We start from the raw sequence: 20,192 nt of genomic DNA, 5'->3' as shown, positions 1-20,192 counted from the left end.
GTTATCTCTTTCTACCCGGTTTGGTGCCACAAAAGGTGGAGTACTGGTGACAGGAAGGATGAGAAAGGTCTGGTTAAACTCTGAGGAACTGATGTCGCTGTTTAATCTCATCGCTGACACAAGGCAAAACTCCAGTTCTCAGCACCCTGCTCTGAGGGTATCGGAACAGTAGAACTTAAACCCTTAACCCCATTCATCCACAGCTGAGCAGTATTGCCATGTACAGAGATGTAGTGGAAAAGCCTTAGACCTTAGTGATCCTAAATGTCGTTGTCTCAAAATCTGTGATTCACATCTGATAAAATATTATTATTATCAATAAATTCACATAGTTGTGGAGATCAGTGGATCTAAGGATACCATGTATGGCATAAAAATTGTAAGCAAATGAAGGAAGGAAAGAACGTTGATTAGTTGTTTATAGTGTTGACAGTGTTACTAGTTGATATTGTGTTTCTGTGGAATAAAACTGTACACAATTATAGTGTCAATCACATTTAGTTATTCAGTACCAAAGTGACCGAACTCACTAACTGATATGGTTATGGCTGCATATGAAACCTTTGCTTGGATAACTGAAATGTTTTGTTTTGTTTCGTTTTTTTCCTATCCAGCTTGTAATACTCGCTTCGCTGTCCAAAAAGCCCCCCAAAAGACGATAAAATGCGTTATTTTATGAATATAATATGGTCTATATACATTTTTGAGATTTCTACTCTCCTTTTCTATTCTCTTGCTCCGTCTCAGGTTGTCTCTAAAAATTGAGCCAGGAAACAGCTCACCACGTCTTGTGTCCTCCAAAGAAGACCTGGGAGGTACTGTACTGTTTATTTTACCTTTTCACCATTGTCATTTTGCATGCACAGCTAACTTTCCAGGAATGGGCTAACAGTTAGGTCATATACAGTACCATTGAAAATTAATGGATCAACAGAAACACCATAGCTATATCAATAACCTAAATGGGGAAGTTGGTCTACAGAGTGGATTACATGATGTCTGGAAATCATCAGCAGTTGAAGAGCTTTGCAGATGCTTCTGCTATGCAGAGCAATGGGAAGAGGAAGCTTCTCAGTGGAAACCCCATTAGGCCTGCATAGTCCCTGGGATGAAGAGATCTCAAGACAGTCTCTTGTTTAAACTGGGAGCCTCATCCACTTCACCCATGAACATGACTTCCTCAGAAATATGGATACCACCTGCAGGGGGCTTAAAATGAAACTATTCAGAGAACTGTTGTCTCTGATTTCTGTCTGTATTGAGTAACCTCATGTCTGTGTGGGCACTTGGATTGTGATGTCAAGGTAGAAGTAGGTCACATGACTAATTTTAGATGTTCCTTCAAGGGAACTTTTACACGGAGCTGATAGAACTCGTGTTTTCAAAATTTACCTTATGTTTATATCTGTCGTACATCTTGTGGCTGGTACCATGAGACCATTGACTTCAATGGGATATCCTGAAAACTTATATACTTATTCTTCTCTCAGTGAAGTTATTCAGCATGTGACACATGGCATAAGCACATTTAATTGTGTAGTATTGCAGTTTATGACATCACCTACCACACATTAATATGAGCGCCAGGTTTTGTCAAAGTCGAAATGAAATCACGGCTTTATCCAGGATGCCAGCTGTCAGTGGAACCCCATAGCTACATCAGCTAGCCCGATCCTTTTTTTATATTGTCCAAATGCTAAAATGTGATTATATTCAGTTCTTAATGGTTTTGACAGGTGCAGTTAAAATGGAATAGGCATTTGGAACTATAGGGAATCATTATGGTAGAGTGGCTCCGGGGCATGCTAGGGGGGAAAAAACACTCTCTTGTGGCAGTGTTGTGGTTTCTTAGAATACCAACTTGCATGAAAAAAAAATGTAGGTATAGAGAACCATTTTCCTGAATGAGTTATTTTTCTGATGAGAGGTTCTGGAAAATGTTCAGTCCAAATAAAACAGTCCGAAAACATATTAACTGTTTCTCACATGCTATAGTCTGTATTTCCTCCAAGTAATTGCTTAAACTTAAGAGCTGAACATAATCGGATAATGTAAGATAGAGATTAGAAAGTAGATGCAAACAAACTCCCATCTCTAAGAGCTAGAGCTAGAAATGACACTGCTACATTGTTGTATGGTAAAATCAGTTATGCATCTGAACATCTTTCAGTCTGTTTTCTATATCTGATACTGCTGCCCTGATCTAAGTTTTCTCACTGTAAAGGTACTTGTTATGTCTTCATGTTTGATGGCAATGTATTGCTGACATATTTTCAAAATTTTGTTTACAGAGAGGGGTTGTTCTGTCTAAGCTATAACTTTCATTACTAAACTGTTTTCCATTAAACTTTACCTATAAAAAGAATGAGGAACATATTCTATGGTTGTCTGGCCTGAGTGCTTTTCTCATGAACATGGTTTATGGCAGTTTTTAGGATTTTTCATGTTAAGGAAGTGTTGTGGTTTTAAAACATATGTGTTTATTTTTGTGGTGTATTCAGCTAACATTGATTTAACATGCTTTAAAATGTGGAGTAGTTTAAGAGGTCAGGGAACAAACTTGTCTCTTTGAGTCTGAATAATGTTTTCACATGTATCTGCGGTTATTAACTAGCAGTTTTGCTTCACCATGTCTCTTCAGCTCAAATCTATCTTTTGTCCAAGTATGGGCAGGACTTCCCCTCACTTGTGACAGTGACTCAGAGAAAGAGATACTGTTTTTGTCATTGATTGTCCACAACGTTATAACAGTTTAATGAATTTTGTTCAGTTGAAAATGACGTTGAGGCTGTGGCCCTCCACCGGAGTCAGAGATGTAGGCGAGACACTATGAATCGCCTGCAACTAAATGACAGTTGTCCAGTGATGTTAGAATTACTCTCTGTTTTCTGTTAAAATGCACTCAGACCTTACCCAGTAGTGCCTCCACTGGCACCATATGCCAGGGCTCTTTGAAGAGGACTAACGATGCAATCATTGGCAGCTGTGGTCGGATCTCCACGGCTTCCACACAGTAATTGGGAAGGAAATTCTTGCTTCCATTAGTCTGGAACACAAAAACGCACCCCATGTGTCCTCCCAGTTTTAGCTGTAAAAGTCTGTTGGAGACATGGGGCCTCATTCGCATCTAATCGTCAGCAAACACCCTATTTGCCTCATTCCCCACAAATACCTTTGGTTTTATAGCACAGTGGAAAAAAAAACCCAAAAAAAAACTCAAACCCCTTTAGCTTTAATGTAAATTTTTGTAAATGTGTTTTGTCTGTGTTTGTGATAATTATGTGTTATATTTGTGCTCTTCCAAAATTATTGTAATGGAAAGGCTAACCGTTTCGAAATGTTTCATTCTTTAACTTCTGATAAATTTGGTTCTAGACGTATGTTCAAGGATTGAGAATCTGTTAGCCATTTGAAACATTAGAGAGCAAGAGCTGATTTAATGAATCACATGTGTGGTTAATGGGAACTGCTGTGTTTTTATTGCTGTTTGTTTTGAACAGAAATTTGTGCGGGATTTAGAGAGGGTCTCACCGATGTGCGAATAGGATTTGCGACGGAGAAAAGTCTTTAAAACAGCTGAATTTCTAAGCAGTCATTAAATTATACTCATGCCCGGGTTTTAAGGAATTATTTGCTCTGTTGTATTTCAAGCGTAGCTTTAATGCAATGAGTCTTCTCTACCGAGGAACAATTGTTGTTTAGTTCATTAATGTCAGTGTTGCATATGTGACAGGACCATCAGAGGTTTCAACGTCAGTGAGATATAACCGCCGGCCCACCTGCCCTGACACGTCTGTGGGAGTCCACCTACCCACCCCACCTCTGGCCCGCCACCGCAAAAGTCACAGCCTGGGAAATACGTTAGTAACACACGTTCAAAGAGAATACAAACATGCAGACACATGTGTAAATGTTACCATTCAAGTATTTCTCTCTCTCTCACACTCTCTCTCTCTCTCTCTCTCTCTCTCTCTCGGATTAGATTGATGTGTACATACAGTGAGGCAGAGAATAAGAGTACAACTGTCACTACAGAAAAACCTCGTCACCTTCTGGACGACAGCTTCTTAGAGTCCCATAGCCCTCTCAGAAACCACACTCATGATTCTGTCTTCACCAAAGGCTTTTCATTTGGTACAGATTAAAGATTTCACTTCAGCTGTATTCTTGCTCAGTCATTCATCCTTCGCTGGTGTTACACAGAGGCTACTGTCACTTCATTGATAGTTCTTTTTTCATTTGTAGCATAATTAATGTAACAGAAGAAAAGATACACTCTAGAGCAGCACACATCTTAATGTTTTGTTTTATATGTTAAAGTTAATGTTTAAAATTGAATGATGCGTACATTTCATGATAGGTAAAATTTAATCATTCGCATTATATTGTTACTGATCATTGTTCTCTTCAGAAAACCTTGCCTGTTATGAACATTTCGGCCACTAGAGGGCAAAGTGTTCTAAACTAACTACCATGTTCTGTTTGAAGACACTCAAGGGAATTGAATTTGATTCTGTACTGTTTTGCTGCAGGCAGTGGAGAGAGTTCACTGAGTGATGATCTGTGTTCTCCTGTTGAGAGGTGAGGTTTAATCTACTGTGCAATTGATGGGATTAGAGGAGTTAAATATACCACCTGCTAGAATGCAATCCTTACCTCATGTAACCACATCAACAGATAACTGTCTTGAAAAAAAGTATGTGAGAATTCTGTGACTGTTATTGGAAGATTGATATGGATTAATATCTCACATTAATCTTGTTTTTTACGTGATCAGTCCAGCCAGATGTCTAAACTTAATGAACATTTTTAAATAACTAAAAGTGAGTCTGGGTTTTGAATACAGAGTCTAAGTATAATTAACAGTTGTTTTAAAAGAATGTGTTAAGAGCTTTGGATTACGTAATGTTGCAATTCCTTCACTGTTTTAATTAACATACAGCATGTTCCGGGTGTGTCTGGTAAAGCACTGTGTTGGCATTGCTGGTATTTGCAGGGGCAGAATGTATGCCACTCTAGGACCAAACTGGCGTGTCCCTGTTCGTAATTCCCCAAGAGGTCAAAGTTACCTCTACAGGTAATTGTGTTTTATTTATTAGATGTGAGATAGTAGACATCATATATTACATTTGTTTGATTGCCTGTTTAATTTTTTTTCCTGTATATACCACATTGTGGTAAATTATTTTAGTGCTGGGACCCAGTACACTGACTCAGATATTCAGCACTGACAACCATGATACATTCTGAAGTCAGTCTACAACTGAACAGAAGGTTCATTGATTCTCCAAATGTATACACTGCACAAAAGATTAGTAAGGTTTCAGCTAGAACTCTTCTTTCAGAAAACAGGTTTTTGTCAAACAGGTATATCCTGCTGAACACATTTTGAAACTCAGACAGAAATGCTGAACTTTGCATAAATGAGATGGGAGTATAATATCCCGGTTAAGAAGAACATTAATGGAGGATGTTTGTGAAAGATCATCTGTTGAGAAGGTGAAACATACAAACATTCTTTCTGCCTGTGGTCTACCCCCTTAAGTCTCTCAGGGTCATGTTCTAACTACGAGTGCAGCTCTCTGGGTGGCATTACAATAGAGGGACCCTTGAGAAGAAAGACTCTAATGAAAGAAGGCAGGAAACCAACGGTGAGGAGTAGCAGCCACAGCTGTGGTATTTCCAATGAATTTATATGTAAAAATGTGTCTGTTGCATTTGTTGCCTCGGAGACCTATGTAAACCGCTATGTGAATTATATCCTTATTATATCTACGCTAAGCAAAGAACATGTCACATGACTGCATTGTAATGATGATGTTTTGGTTTGTTTTCCCTTTGAATTATATATTCCTTATAGTTATCGTGCTGGACTCGATACTGGGTGGTGCTGTCTGGCTCTACTCTCATCTATTTTGGGTCCAAAGCCCTGCGAGCAAATGAGAGGAGACACGTAGGCATAAACATCGATCCCTATCAATCTAAAATATTAAAATATGGGAAAAAGACTCTAAGCCAGCTAACACTGTTTATTATCACCGCTGATTTTTTATTAACTTGCTTTGATGTCCCGGAACGTCATTGTGACCACGTCTTCCTCTGTCTTGCAGTACAAGTCCACACCTTGTAAAAAGATCGCACTGACTGGCTGGATGGCGGCACTGCCCGACGACCCAGAACACCCCACCATTTTCCAGCTGAGTAATCCTGATAAAGGTGATAAATTATACACAGCGTTGTGTGTTGCGTGATGTGCATCCAAAGGGACGTAGTCCTATTGTCCAGGCATGTTGATACACCTTAGTTATGCAGAACTACAAGTTCATGCCCTTCAGAAATGTTCTACATCCATTAATGCTACTGTTTGACCATGCTCCCCGTTGGACATGGTAAAAGAGTGTGTTCTTTTCTCAGTGCCAGCTAGACATTTGTGCTGCTCATTTCTCACGTGACTTTGCTGAACAAATTTTTGTTTCCAAGTCTCATAACATTTGTTGTGCTATTTTGCAGGTAATGTTTACAAGTTTCAGACTGGCTCACGGTTCTCTGCAATAATCTGGCATAAGCATTTGGTGGAGGCCTGCAGGAGCAGGAGACCGCAGGTATGGGCAGTTGCCTAAAATGCCCAACAAGTCGCCCTAAAGCACATTACGCAATCAACCAAAAATAACGAAGGAACACTCTCTCATGTATTCAGAGGAAGCTGGCTCCTGAAAGCAAGTTCAAGAAAGCTTTAACTGAAAACCATAATCCATATTCAAAGTCAGCACCTGGGAGGGGTTTCCATGCATGAGAAAATACATGCAGTGGGCTAGACATGAAATCAAAGGTTAAATCATTAAACCAAAATTATCACACAAATACTGAATAGATAACCAGAAACAGGCAGCCTTGCCAGAGACAAGGAGCCCAGTGACAAACAGGTATCGAGACAAAGAACAAGGAAACGTGTACAAGGAACCTAAACTGGAATAGCATGGCTGTCTATAGTAACGCCTCTGATAAATGTCACAAATGGCAATGAGACAACCAGTGTGTGGTAAAAACAGAGGCACGACATGTTCAAACATAACACCACACTTTGTTTTTACTCTCCAGATACCGGCCAACCTCATGTCCTTTGAGTAGCTGCCATTCTGCCAGTATTACTGAGGGGACAAAGAAAAGAAGAGGCAACTGGAAAACTTAAAACTTAAAACTTTGCAAAAGTACATTTTTAATTGAAAAAATGGTCACCGAGATGCGACGGATTTAAAGAAGTGTTTAATTTATGGATAGTCCCTGTGAGTGCACTAAGTGGATTTGCTTACAGAATACTGTAAATGAAGTACAAATTCTATTTGTAAAAATGTTTAACAGTTATACAGTATGCCAATGTTGTTTTACTTGTGTTTCATGTAAGTGCCAAAACGTGATATGTGTAACGTTTAAATGTCGACTAGACCATCTCCTGATGGCAGTAAAATATGTAAAAAGAAATATAAATCTATATATGTAAAAAAAAAAAAAAAATCAACCCAACCCCTGTGCGACTGTCAAAGGGGAACAGATTTGATTGGTGAAGCCAGAGAAAGAGATGAAGCTTCTGAATGCATTAACCACTCTCATTGAAACATTATGGTTACCCACGGGTCTCTGACTGCGTGGGCAGCATTTCATCCCAGTCTGTCGTGCCAGACGTAGGCTCTTTGCATAAATATAACATTTGGATATACTCAAATTTAAAATTTGAATATATGTTTTATTAATATATATTAATATTTATTATATATTAATATTTCTTTTCTTTTCTTTTCTTTTCTTTTCTTTTCTTTTAAACTCAGAACCCTTGATTGCTGCTTGCAGCCCTTGTCCTTTTTAGTTCTGATATGCTGCTGATATAAGCATTGTGTTATCTGTGATTGGACGGTCATGAAAAGTAAGTTACATTATTGATCAAAAAAGGAGACAGTGATTTTAATATTACGGAGTGAATAATAAATGATGTTGCCGTTTGTATGAGGTTCAGCATCAATATTCAACGGCTTTTTTATTCTACCACAGAAAACAGAGTCGACATTATGTCATCGCCTTGTTTTGTTTTTGTTTGTCTGTAAACTGTTTTCTGCAACAGTGATCTGCAAGACAACCGAAAACCAGGTTGTTTATCAAATGTGTAACAGTAAAGCTGTAGTGCAATAGGCATGTGTAGACCTAGAATTCAGATGTGTAGTTTGTTGTGTTTCATCAGTTGCACAGTTAATAGTTAAACCATCAAACTTGACATTTGAAACTCACTAAAAGAATAAAAAAAATATGATATCATTGTGTTATTTATTATATGTAAAAGTAATAACATTTTGATCAAAGAGATGTTACTCGATTTGTAACAAAATGACCAGAATGTGATGAAATAACTTATTACTTTGTGTGCAAGACATTTTTGTCTAATGTATTGTGTCATTTTTATTACATTATTACTAGATTATTAAATTATGAATTTAAATGTTGTTTTATCAAATTATACAGAGTTGTTTTATTGTAAGTTGGTGCAGGGAAAAAATATACTGTCTTATGCGACTGCACTCAAAAACAATCACTTTGATCACGTCTTAAGTAGTACAGATTATAGGAAACATTTGCTGTGAAAACTAAACAATTAAAAGACCTCAATTTTCAGAAATGGAATCTCAATTCCAGATAAATTTATATGAATATATTGAGCAAGATCAAAATACTGTTTGATCCATATAATGACAGATGAATATTTGAAACTCCCATCACTGTCTTTGATTATTAATACTTTCAGTATGTTTTTTCATAGTGTTCTTGTTGTTTTTGTTTATTCTGATATAAGTGACAGAATTACTTGTCCTGATACTGCTGGTCCTTATGCGATTGGATGCTGCTTTTATTATATTCATAATGTACATGTAAAATAATCACTGGATGCCACTGTCATGAAACCACTGTAGGTATAATTTTGTAGTTCCTATCAAGTGTGACAAGCAGTCATTATGCCTAATTTTGCAATTTTACGCTGTTTTAATAAACCTCCGGTAATTAACACAGGGGTTTTTTTGTTGTTGTTTTGGGGGGGGGGGGGGGGGGTTGCCAAACTTTAACATGCAAAACCGTATCCTTTTTCCTCTGCAATACTTATTTGGAACCTGGCTTGTTCTTGGAATTTTGGCTTTGTTAATTCAAGGATAAAAAGGCAGGCAATTTTCAACTGGTGATGCTTTAGTGAAAATCTGGCTATGTTACAGATGGGTATTACAATAAACATCTTACCTCAAGCCTTCTCTGCAACCAAGGTAGTGGTGGATTCATTTGCGGAGAACAGAGAGACATAGTTTAACACCTTTAACACCCTCTGCTGCTTTACTCCGTTCAACAAGTTAGACCACTTTTCTTTTAATGAGTGGGTGATTCACACACCCAGATGACTGACACATTCACAATCATCCCCCACTTCACAAACCCCCTCTCACAAACCCTAAATACCTTCACCAGAGAACACACAATAAACTGCAAAACAAAAAGGGTGGCAGAGCCAAACAAAACCTATCTGCACTAAATAACTTAAAACCCAAAGACACAAAAGTGGCATCCACCTCTAACCTAACCCTATACAAAGTGACACACTAACACGGGGATCCCCCTTACCCGTCCTCCTCCCACGGTGACCAAATGGAACCAAGGCCAAGACGCAATCCAGAATCGAAGTCAGCAGATGAAACAAAGTCAAACACGGTGCAGGCAACTTTGTAAATAGCAAAACACATAAGGTATGAAGGATCGAAACAGCTCATTCACACTTCGAATCAGGCATCTTTAAATTGTGGTGCTTCGTCTCTGGTTGGCTGGGCCAGAAGGGGCACTCCGTCTCCGGTTGGCCTGGCCGGAACGAGGAGGTGGGACGCAACACCAGGCCAGACGGAAATTCACAGCTGCTTCGCTCAGTGGCTGGGTACCTGCGTCAGGAAAGTAAAGAGAAGAGAGAGAGAGGAAAACAAGACACAGGCGAAACAGAGGGTGGAGAACAAGCCAGACAAAACAAATGCACAGTGAACCGCACGTAACACAGGTGTTGCAGCCTTTCATTGTTGTAATGAAAAATACTGTTGGCACATGCACAGAGTTGAGCTTTTATTTCTGATAATAGTATTTCCAAGAAAGAAACCTTATCTTATTCATAAGTCACGCCAGAGTGCAGGGGATATTCCAGAAAGTAGGTTTAGTGAAAACTCAGTTAACTCAGAGTAAGTAGTAAACCTCCGAATAGACTAGCCCTATGGCTTCATTCTCCTAATGAAACAAAGTCAGAGGGCTACTTGCTTTGAGTTAACTAACTTTTCACTAAACCTGCTTTCTGGAATACCCAGGAAAGGTAATGTGCAAAACCAGAAATGGGAATCAAATCCAGGCAGTCAGAACAAGCTCACACACAGGAATATCAGTAAAGCAAGTCAGGAAACAATGGATCAGTACATGTGAGAAAACACAATACCTCACAAAGAAGTGCTTGTTTAAGAGTCTCATATAAAACTGTTCCAAACAATGTTGGAAGAATGGTTTAAAAAACAAAAAGTAAATAAAATAAACCTTGGTCCATGATGAAATTTACATTTTAAACTTCTAATTCTGTCTGTACTGTCATTAACACATTGAATGCTTCCTACTCTTAAGAGAGCAGGACACTTTTCACACTGCTCCTTCTCAGCCTTTCCTTTTCTGTCATTTCCGTTCTTTCTGGATTCTTTTATTTTCATTTTCTTGCATTTAGTTAAAAAGGTTAGTGAAACCAGCAGATGTTGACAATAAACTTAAGTGGTTAGTTTTAAAATAAAACAACTTTGTAGGAGCAAGTTGAGTCAACTGGCAACAATTTAAGCCGTTAAATTGTTGCCAGTTGACTCAACCTGCTCCTACAAAGTCACCTTGAAGCTGGAACAAAACAAAATGGGATTCAGCTGCAGTGGAAAGTACACTGAGCTACTACAGAGGATTCCCATTTTGGAATCAAAGATTTTTCTGTTGTTCTTGTTGGAATCAAAGATCTTGTTAGAATCAAAGACTGATGCCATTTAATCGAAGAGGGATTAGCCACCAGACTTAGACTTAGACTGCTTTTATTGTAATTTCCAGATATGCATGGCTCATACATACAGGGGAACGAGATTGCGTTACACAAGGACCACAGTGCCACATAAAACAAATAACAAATAAATACCACATAAAACAATAAATAACGTACAATAAATAGTGAGAACAAAAAAAAAAGTGTTGAGTTATAAATATGACACAGAAAGTACTGAGTGAAAACAGAAAGTCCTGAGTAAAAGAAAGTACTGAGTAAAGAGCAAAAACTTCGACAACATACAATATTTAAAAAAAAAAAAAATCCTACATATTACGAACCTAGACATAACAAACACACCTGGCACAGACAGTGAATTACTAGCAGCAGCATTGGCATTGTGCAGGTAGGTGAGTTGTTTGGGGCGCTAGTGCAGTTGATTAGTGCAATTTTTGTGCAAAGGAGAGGTCAGAGAGTTGCTGTTTGGAAGTTCTGAGTGTTCAAGCTGTTGAGGAACCTCACAGCCTGAGGAATGAAACTGCTGCATAGTCTGGTGGAGGCAGCACGGATGATCTGGTACCTCCTGCCAGAGGGTAGGAGGGTGAGGTGGATGTGGGAAGGGTGGGTAGGGTCCTTCACGATGCTGAGGGCCTTCCAGGTGCACCGTGCATTGTAGATGGCCTGTATTGATGGGAGAGCAGTTCCTATGATCTTTTCAGCTGTCTTCACTATCCGCTGTAGGGACTTGCAATCGCAGGCTTTGCAGTTCCCATGCCAGACAGTGAGACAGCTGGTCAGAATGCTATCTATGGTGAGATAGAGGCATCCCACAAAGTGAGTACAGCAACAGTTCTCTCAGGGAATACAGAGAATGTGCCCCAACAGGCTGATATCACTGTCAGTGGAGTGGCTGAATGCATCGACCTAACAAAGCCAAGTGGGAGTACTGACCGTTGGCACAAGCACAGTGCCAGACCCAAACAACGAAATGCTAAAAGGTCAGTTATTAGCTCAACATCGGTAAACTCAAATGTAGCCAGACCTGTGAACCCCAGGCATCATCATCACAGCAGTATACCCAGGCCTGCAAACTACAACAGTGCTCATAGTCTCAGAGGAAACCCTCAGCCCCTAAGGCTGCATAACAGATTTGAATGCCTCAGAGAGAGGAATTTCCGAGGGAAGAGACTGGAAGTAGAAAATGATCAAACCGTAATACCAGAAAGGTAAGCGCAAACAAGAAGCATCTCTTAACACATCTTCAACCCACAACTCTAATTCTTGGTGACTCTGCTGTCAGACATGTAGACAGAGAAGGGATGATTACATGCTGCCTTCCAAAAGCATCCATTTCTGACATGAAAAACAGACTTTCAGAAATAGTGTCAAAACTTAAAACTATCAAACGCATTATAGTGCATGTTGGTGCAAGTGACATTTACACTGGAACAGTATTACCTTCAAGAAGATTTTATGGAACTTTTTTGTGGCCTAAATGAGTTAGGAAGGCAAACTTTTATCAGTGGTCCACTCCCAGCACAGGGAGTATTTTGTGTTTTCCCGGCTGCTCAGCCTAAACACCCGGCTTGCAAAAACGTGTTTTTCAGCTGGGATGAACTTTATAGATAATTTCGACCTATTCTGGAATGGCAGAGAATATTTCAGACCAAATAGCACAGAACTCAGCTGGACAGGGACCAAAGTTCTAAGTAACAACTGTCTTTTCTCTCTCCATCACCCAACAGCCTTGGGGCCCTCCGATAAGCACTCAACAGCTGTACAGAGTGACTGAGAAGAAAACAACAAGAACTCTGTGGAACCAAAACATCTGCCCCCACAAGCTGAAACAGAGGTGTTGTGCCCAACCACCTCCACTGGAATGACGCAAGAGCATGACAACAACAAGGACATAGCTGGAATGACACAAAGCCAATCATCTGCTCCAAACTCCCAAGGATCTCAGCAGTCAAATGGAGATCATGAGCACACGGAAACAGATGACATTGGCGTGCAGAAGCCACTGTTATCACCTCCCAAGCTTGAGTACAGGCCATCTGACAAGGAGGGCCATGCTAAGGCACCAGCACCTGACCCACTCAGGGAGAGCCATGCCAAGGCAGACACACCAACATCCCACCCCAATTTCCTTGACTCCTTGTCACCATTCCCACCCCATTATCTGAAGTTCTCTGAAAGTATGGAGAGGCTGTCTCCATTGGTAGGCTGTCTTTTTCTACCGAGACCCAATTCCAAGGGCCCAGCACCCAAACCACCTGCTCCACCCCCACCCTCATTCCCCACTTTCTCTCGTCAAACCCACCTCTCCCAAGGGTCCAGCACCCAAACCACTTTCTCCACCCCCACCATCACTCTCCACTTTCTCTCCCTCCCACGTCAGTCCCACCTCTCTACCTCCAGCACCTTGTCCAGCTATCACAGAGACAAAGAAACCTCCTGAAGAGACTCAAAGACAACTCCAAGAGCTGCCATGCAGAAACACTGAGTCTCGCAGAGGTGTCTATTTACAAAAACCCTCGGTTCAAGTCAGGGCACTCTGTGTTCACATACTCAGCGATACCTATCTTAGTCAGAAAGTGAGCATTTTTCAGAGAAAGTTGTTTATGAGTGCTGCTAGAACAGGTAGAACAGGTAGAAGAGGCTACACTATTCAGAGAATCTTTTCAGTCCAAACAGTCATCATTTGGTGACTTTATATCATTTGAATGCCTATGTGCTCTCATTAAATGTTCTCCTCAGATGTTGTTAATAACTTATTTTTAGTTAGTTGTTTTTAACTATGTACACTTGGCTAAAGTTTTTCTTGATGAGCTAAACAAGCTATTTTCTCTAATTTGTACGGATTTTGACTGTCTTATCATATCAGGGGATTTAAACTTGCATGTAGATAATCTGGAGAACAGTTATGCTAAGGAACTAAATGCACTACTTGATACCTTTAGCCTAACACAGCATGTACAGGGGCCAACTCACTCTCTTGGACCTCAATATCTCTAGGTCTCAATATCTCTACAACCGTCAAGGACTTGGCCTTATCTGATCATTTCTGCATGTTTTTTAATGTGTCTATGTCCTCACACATTCAGAACAGATCTATGACTGTAAAAAAGGCAGTCATAAATGATCACACAGGTGCTCACTTAGAGCAGGCACTTTCAAGGACCTTAAGTCAACTGTCAGAGTCTGTAGATGATTTTCTGTAAATTTTAATTCAGAAATGGTAAATATTATGGATGACTTTGCTCCAGTAAAAGTTAAAGCAATCACCAACAAACAAAAAGAACAATGGAAACAAAGTCAAACTGTTAAACTCCTGAAAAGAGAGTGTAGGAAGACCAAAAGACAATGGTGCAAATGAAACTCCACATCCACTCCTGCAATGCCGTTCTGCAAAGAATAATTTATTGGACAGTGATTTAAAGTGTTTTTTTTTTTGGTGTGTGTGTGTGTGTGTGTGTGTGTGTGTTTTCACTTTTCTGTACAATTTATTCACTCAATAATGTAATTAGGTATTTTTAATCTTGTGTGTGTTTGAATGTGTGGGCTATGTGGTCAGCCACGATTCCAGTGGTTCATGACTGTTCAGTAGTAGGATATTGTTATGTGTCTTCCATTTCCCAGCCCAATGTTGTCTGTGAATCTCTTGGTCCTTTATGGATTTAAAGCATGCCTTGCCTTTTGTCAATTTATGAATAAAAAAAGATAAAAAGATATTTGTTTAAAAACATTTGCAATAGTAGTCATGGAAGGAAAACTTAGTATGTTGTTTCCACAAGATCAGATCTTGTATGTGTAGAAACATATGCACTGCTGACAGCTGAATGGCTCGTGGACAAAATTAGCTAATGCATATGTCTTAATCCCTCAGTCACAGTAATGGGTCACCACAACACCCAATATCCACATGCATTCTACTCAACATTTCTTTGTGTAGTAGCCTATAACTCAATAGACCCATTTATGAGAAAATCTGTTTTGTTTTTCCACTTTGGTTTAAATGTTTTGATCGAATTAACAGGGTGAGTAAAATATCTCTTGCTGATGTAAGTGTTCAAACACAAAGCCAATTTAAGGGCAGTATACCAACAGAGAGATCACGCAACATAACATGTGGATGGCTGAATAAAACTAAACATTTTACTTATTTACTTGACATTTTCCCATGTCAAAATAGGCATGCGAACCAAAAGAATGTGCAAACTGTGTTATATAACAATGCACCGCATAATCACATTGCTCTACGCCAGTTCTCAGAGCATTACAAGATCATGTTACACATCAGGACAGTAGCCAAGTGAAACTTTTCACTTTCCTTGGTAACTGCAGTAAGACCGGTGTTTCAGCCTCTCACTGTCGTAATGAAATAGACACATGCACAGAGATGAGATTTTATTTCTGTGCAGCATTTCCAAGAAAGAAACCAAATCTAAATAATAAATCAGGCCAGTGTTCAGGTGTCACAACCTGCACCGCCATTTTGGCCTTTTAGTTGGATATGTCTTTGTGCTCCCGTTCTGTGTCTGTCTCCGCCCCTCACCTGTATCTGTTTGTCTAATTATTACCTTGTTAATTTTATCCAATCCTGTTTTGCCCTGTTTAGTTCTCCCTTGTATTTAAGTCCTAGTGTTTGCCTTGTCTTTGTCTATCGTTGTTTGTGTTAGTTTGCACAACTGTTACGCTGCACCTTTTTGTTATTGGGTTTTTTGTTCCTGTTCTACACCTGTATTTTGATCTTCAGTTCAAGTAAAGTCTTCCGTTTATCACCGTCAAACATCGTGTCTTGCACTTGGGTCCTGCACCACACCACCAGCGTGACATCAGGAGACGTAATGACCAAAACCAGAAACGAGAACCAAATTCTGGCAATCAGAACAAGGTCACACATAGGAATATCAATAAAGCAGGTCAGGAAACAATGAGTGAGTGTGCGAAAACACAATGGCTCACAAAGAAATACTCAACTAGGAGACCCATGTCGAGTCTGAACACGACTAGGCTGGGAGGGTCAAAGTCAAGCAGTGGCCAGAAGTTGGTGTTAAAGTTGTATTTTCTATGAGTTTTAAACATGCATCAACCAGAAGACCTGGAACTTTCTTTTACTCTGTATTTGCATGTTATTTTTTGTGCATTTGAATAAAACATTCTTGAAATCTCAATTAAATGATTGCTTTTGTGCTCTTTATTGAATATGTTATTTACATTTATGCATGGGATGGTTTCATGTCTGAGCAATGGCACTTAACAACATCTTGTAGTAAAAGCCTAAATCTCACATGTTACATTATTTCCTATATCACAGCCAAATTTCTTTTACTGACATGTCCCTTTTCAACCACTATGATCCCATGTTAATACTGTAAATACTCAAATACTGGTCGTTTACCTCAACTGAAGAAAGAACCAGGCCTTTATTATTTGTTTTATTGTTAATCAAGATCGCAAGCAAGTGTCGCTTTTCCACTGCATGGTACAGCTTGACTCGACTCGACTCCATTAGGCAAACCTAGTTCCTGGTACCTGGTATCCGATACTAGTTTTTTGTACCTACTCCATCATGGTTCTAAGCACGCTGAGTATGTACCAAAGCATGATGTGAAAACACTGCAGACTACTGATTGGTCAGAGAGTACTAACTGTTTGTAGTTGTTTGTGTTTATTTCACTAGCAAATCTAACGTGTTTGCTAACGTTAACTCCAGGTTAGTAATTGAAACAAAGGATGCTCTCAATGCATTTTGGAATGGCATTTTTTTTTATATGAAAAAATGCTTTGACCAGCGGTTTTCATCAGAATTAAAGTTATGTGTGAACACAGCCTAAACAAACAATGGTCCTATCGTTCTTTCCTTGTCAATTCTAAAAAGTCTCTGGCAACATCGCTTACAGAAGCTTATAACGCTTTCCATTGATAAGTTAGGTTACCCACAAAGGTAGCTAAAGTCATGTTTATCCGTGGAAGACCACTAACGTTAATGAGCGGTTAAACTATAGCGTTTAACTTATTCTGCCTAAATGAAGTAATGGGAAATATCTGGGACTTGCATGTCTGTAGTTAGAGTCGATGCATTGGAAATTATTAAACCATATGGGGACGCGTAAATAAACGTGAACCGAACAAGTGTCTAACATGGCTTGCTAGCCAAACAAAGTTATTTAGCTGCTCTTTCAAATGTGTAGTGTGATATCCCAAAGTCAAAAGTCCTTGTTGCAGATGGTCATGTAGTATGACGACACCATGACAGTTTCTTGCGTCATCACCAGCTACATTACAGGGATACTAAGTGCAGTGGAAAACCAACGAGGTACCACCTACCAAAAAGCGAGTAGAGTCGAGTCAAGCCGGTACCATGAAGTGGAAAAGCAACAAAAATCTTAACCAAATATAGTAATGCTTCTGGCTAAACTACAAAACTAGCTAACTTAATTAAGAGCCTTCTGAAGGTCCTGTGTTTTTGTAGATTTCTCTAAGATCTTGAATCTTATAATATTTGGAGGTGATATCAGAACAAAAGATGCTACTAGAGGTTGAGAGAGGGGATCACACACTTGTTACGACCCCCGGTCGTTAGTTCTTGCGTATGTTTCTGTTGTTTCGTTGTGTGAGTGTGTGTCTTGCTGCTGTTGGTTCGTTGTGTGGGTGTGTCTCTCTGTGCAGATGTGCGGCGACGGGATTGGCTCCACGAGGCACGTGGGATTCCGTCGTTTTTCCTGTAGACTGCGGGGAGAGCTTTTAAAAAGGACCAACGGACCAGCGGAGAGGCGAGGAACAAACGGAGAGAGATTTTGTTGTATTGGATTAGTGGGCTATGTGTTATTTGTTAAGTGTTCCTCCTTTGTAGAAATGAAACCGTTTGTTAATTGTGTGAGTGTTCTGTTAGTTTCTGTTGTGTAAAATCGTGTTCTCCGAGTGTTTGTAATTTTTGTATGTGCGGTTAACATCTGTCTGTTTCCGCCCTGGGAGCTGTAGGGGTGAGCTGCCATTTTTTGTTAACTTTATCGTTTTCTCCTGTTTTTGGTTAGATAGGGAGTTAGATTAAGGTTTGTCTTTATTTTGTCTTTCCTTTCTGTTAGAGTGGGTAGTTCTTTTTTCTAAAATAGTTAGTTTTCGTTTTGGTTATTATTTTGGCCTGGGCAAACCCCGACGCTATTCTCCCCTCTCTTTTCTTTTATTTTTGTGTAAATAAAATTGTAAATATCATTGGCAATCATATGGTCTCGGTCACTTTATGTTGCGCCCAGTACCCCTAGAGCTGGGACGTAACACACTGTATGATGGACTACTGGGACTTTTGCATGGACATTGTAGTTCCTGTGAAAACTGTGCTCTGCTTTGCTAATAACAAGCCCTGGATAACCAGCAGCAATGTGGAGATAATGTGGAGAGAGCAAATGAGTTAAGCCTGTTCTATAACCAGTCTGACTGCCCTGTTCCAGCTTTAACACCTACTGTCTGTCCAGCCATCACCCCCTCGCTTCCCCCCATAGCTGCTCTTGCACCCCTCCCCCAGACTGTCAGCACAGACAGTGCACCCCCCCTGCAGCCCGTCCTCTCCCCCTTCCTCAGTGCAGATCAGGTCAAAGGAGAGCTTAGGATACCTCACTCCAGAAGAGCAGTCAGCCCGGACAAAGTGTGCCCAAGACTACTTAAGACCTGCGCTGCTGAGCTGGGGGAACCCCTTCAACACATATTTAACCTGAGCCTGTGAATGGGGAGGGTTCCCACTAGTGATGCACGGATCGCAGTTATATCTGGCAGGCCGAGTCATAAAATTTAACTCTCTGATTAATAGCAGATGGGTTGTGGGTGGTTGGAACAATACATTATTAATGAGGAAAATATTAATTACATTCTCAAAAATGTAAACATTTTGTAAGCTTCATTTTTTGACAGGCACGAATTAGCATACTAGTCTCTCATTGAGCCAATTGCGGCGTCCATTTATCTTAAGCTAATTGAAAAGGGAGAATTAAAAACAAGAAAAGGAAGGGCAGAAAAGTTCTGTGTGGGAGCAATTTAGCAAAAACCATGACGAGTCAAGTGCTGGGTATGTCACATACAACAGCATGGAGCACTAGACTACCAGATGCCATTTTCATTTTACCAAAAAAGAAGAACTTTTACTTTTCAATGAAACGTTTAAACGATACACAGCCCTAGTCAGGGCCTAAAAGTGACTTGGGCTGCAGCTGGATGACACGCATGATTGGACAGAGAATACGGACATTCTTTTCAGGAAGTGGCAGACCTGGCTCTATTTCCTGAGAAGGCTGGGGTACTTTAACATCTGTAGGAAACTCCTGCAGATGTTTCACCAGCCCATAGTTGCCTGCATCCTCTTTATGCTGTGGTGTGCTGGGAGGCAGCATTAACAAGAGAGACACTGGCTGGACAAGCTGGTCAGGCAAGCTGACCCTGTGGTCGGTATGGAGCTAGACTCTCTGGCGACAGTGGCAGAGACAAGGACACAGTGCAAACTGCTGTCTATCATGGACAATGACTGTCACCCACTGCACACGACCATAACAAAGCAGAGGAGTACATTCAGTGGCAGGTTGCTGTCACAGAGCTGCTCAACCTCAGAGCCATTAAGGCGCTTTCGGACCGAACAGTTCTAGGGTCTAATTCGATAGGAACTACCCCCTGTGGAGCTTCCCCTAGAACTACATTCGTTCTAGGGCCTTTTTTCTGTTTGCTTTCGCACCGCCAGTAGGAACGCTGAAGTGACGTAAGCCGGCCGACGGTATAGCAGCTAAGAGCTGTTGTTTATGACTAACCAGGATAGCTGCACATTTTGAAGTACAAATTTAATGACTTTTAAGACCTTTTAAATACCTCCAAAAGGAAAAAAAGAACCATTACTGCGGCAAAAGAAATCGACAAACTGGACTACAGTATACGCAATGAGTTTTATTGAATTTGAATGACAGAAATATTGATTGCACATTAGATAACCTATAACTGCCTTCTCATTAACGAAAATAAAATTGTATGGCGATAGACCCAGTCCAATGGAGAAAATAATTTCCCAATGCATTTATGCATTTACCACCGCAGTAGCAGTGAATGACTTGATGGGCATAGTACTTTTCGGGTGCTAGCATAGCGCTTGTGC

General features: G+C 40.1%; 1 protein-coding gene across 5 annotated transcripts in view; it reads left to right on the top strand.

The window, feature by feature from the left end:
- Window positions 1–7,128, top strand: part of ralgps1 (Ral GEF with PH domain and SH3 binding motif 1) — a 74,451-nt gene extending 67,323 nt beyond the window's left edge. The window contains exons 10-19 of one of the 5 annotated variants that reach the window (XM_030773971.1): window positions 748–815; window positions 3,743–3,860; window positions 3,983–4,134; window positions 4,533–4,581; window positions 4,997–5,077; window positions 5,546–5,651; window positions 5,861–5,953; window positions 6,111–6,216; window positions 6,511–6,602; window positions 7,099–7,128. In XM_030773971.1, coding sequence (XP_030629831.1) covers window positions 748–815; window positions 3,743–3,860; window positions 3,983–4,134; window positions 4,533–4,581; window positions 4,997–5,077; window positions 5,546–5,651; window positions 5,861–5,953; window positions 6,111–6,216; window positions 6,511–6,602; window positions 7,099–7,128 — 895 coding nt within the window. Of the gene's footprint in view, window positions 1–747; window positions 816–3,733; window positions 3,861–3,982; window positions 4,135–4,532; window positions 4,582–4,996; window positions 5,078–5,545; window positions 5,652–5,860; window positions 5,954–6,110; window positions 6,217–6,510; window positions 6,603–7,098 lie in introns of all 5 variants that reach the window. The other 4 variants (XM_030773980.1, XM_030773963.1, XM_030773989.1 and 1 more) reach the window with 4 other exon arrangements.
- Window positions 7,129–20,192: the final 13,064 nt, after the last annotated feature.

The sequence above is a fragment of the Chanos chanos genome, chromosome 1 (assembly GCF_902362185.1).
Source record: "Chanos chanos chromosome 1, fChaCha1.1, whole genome shotgun sequence".
In the NCBI taxonomy this organism is placed as follows: domain Eukaryota; kingdom Metazoa; phylum Chordata; class Actinopteri; order Gonorynchiformes; family Chanidae; genus Chanos; species Chanos chanos.
The sequence above is the reverse complement of the archived record's forward strand: the minus strand, read 5'-3'. Positions and strand labels throughout refer to the sequence as shown.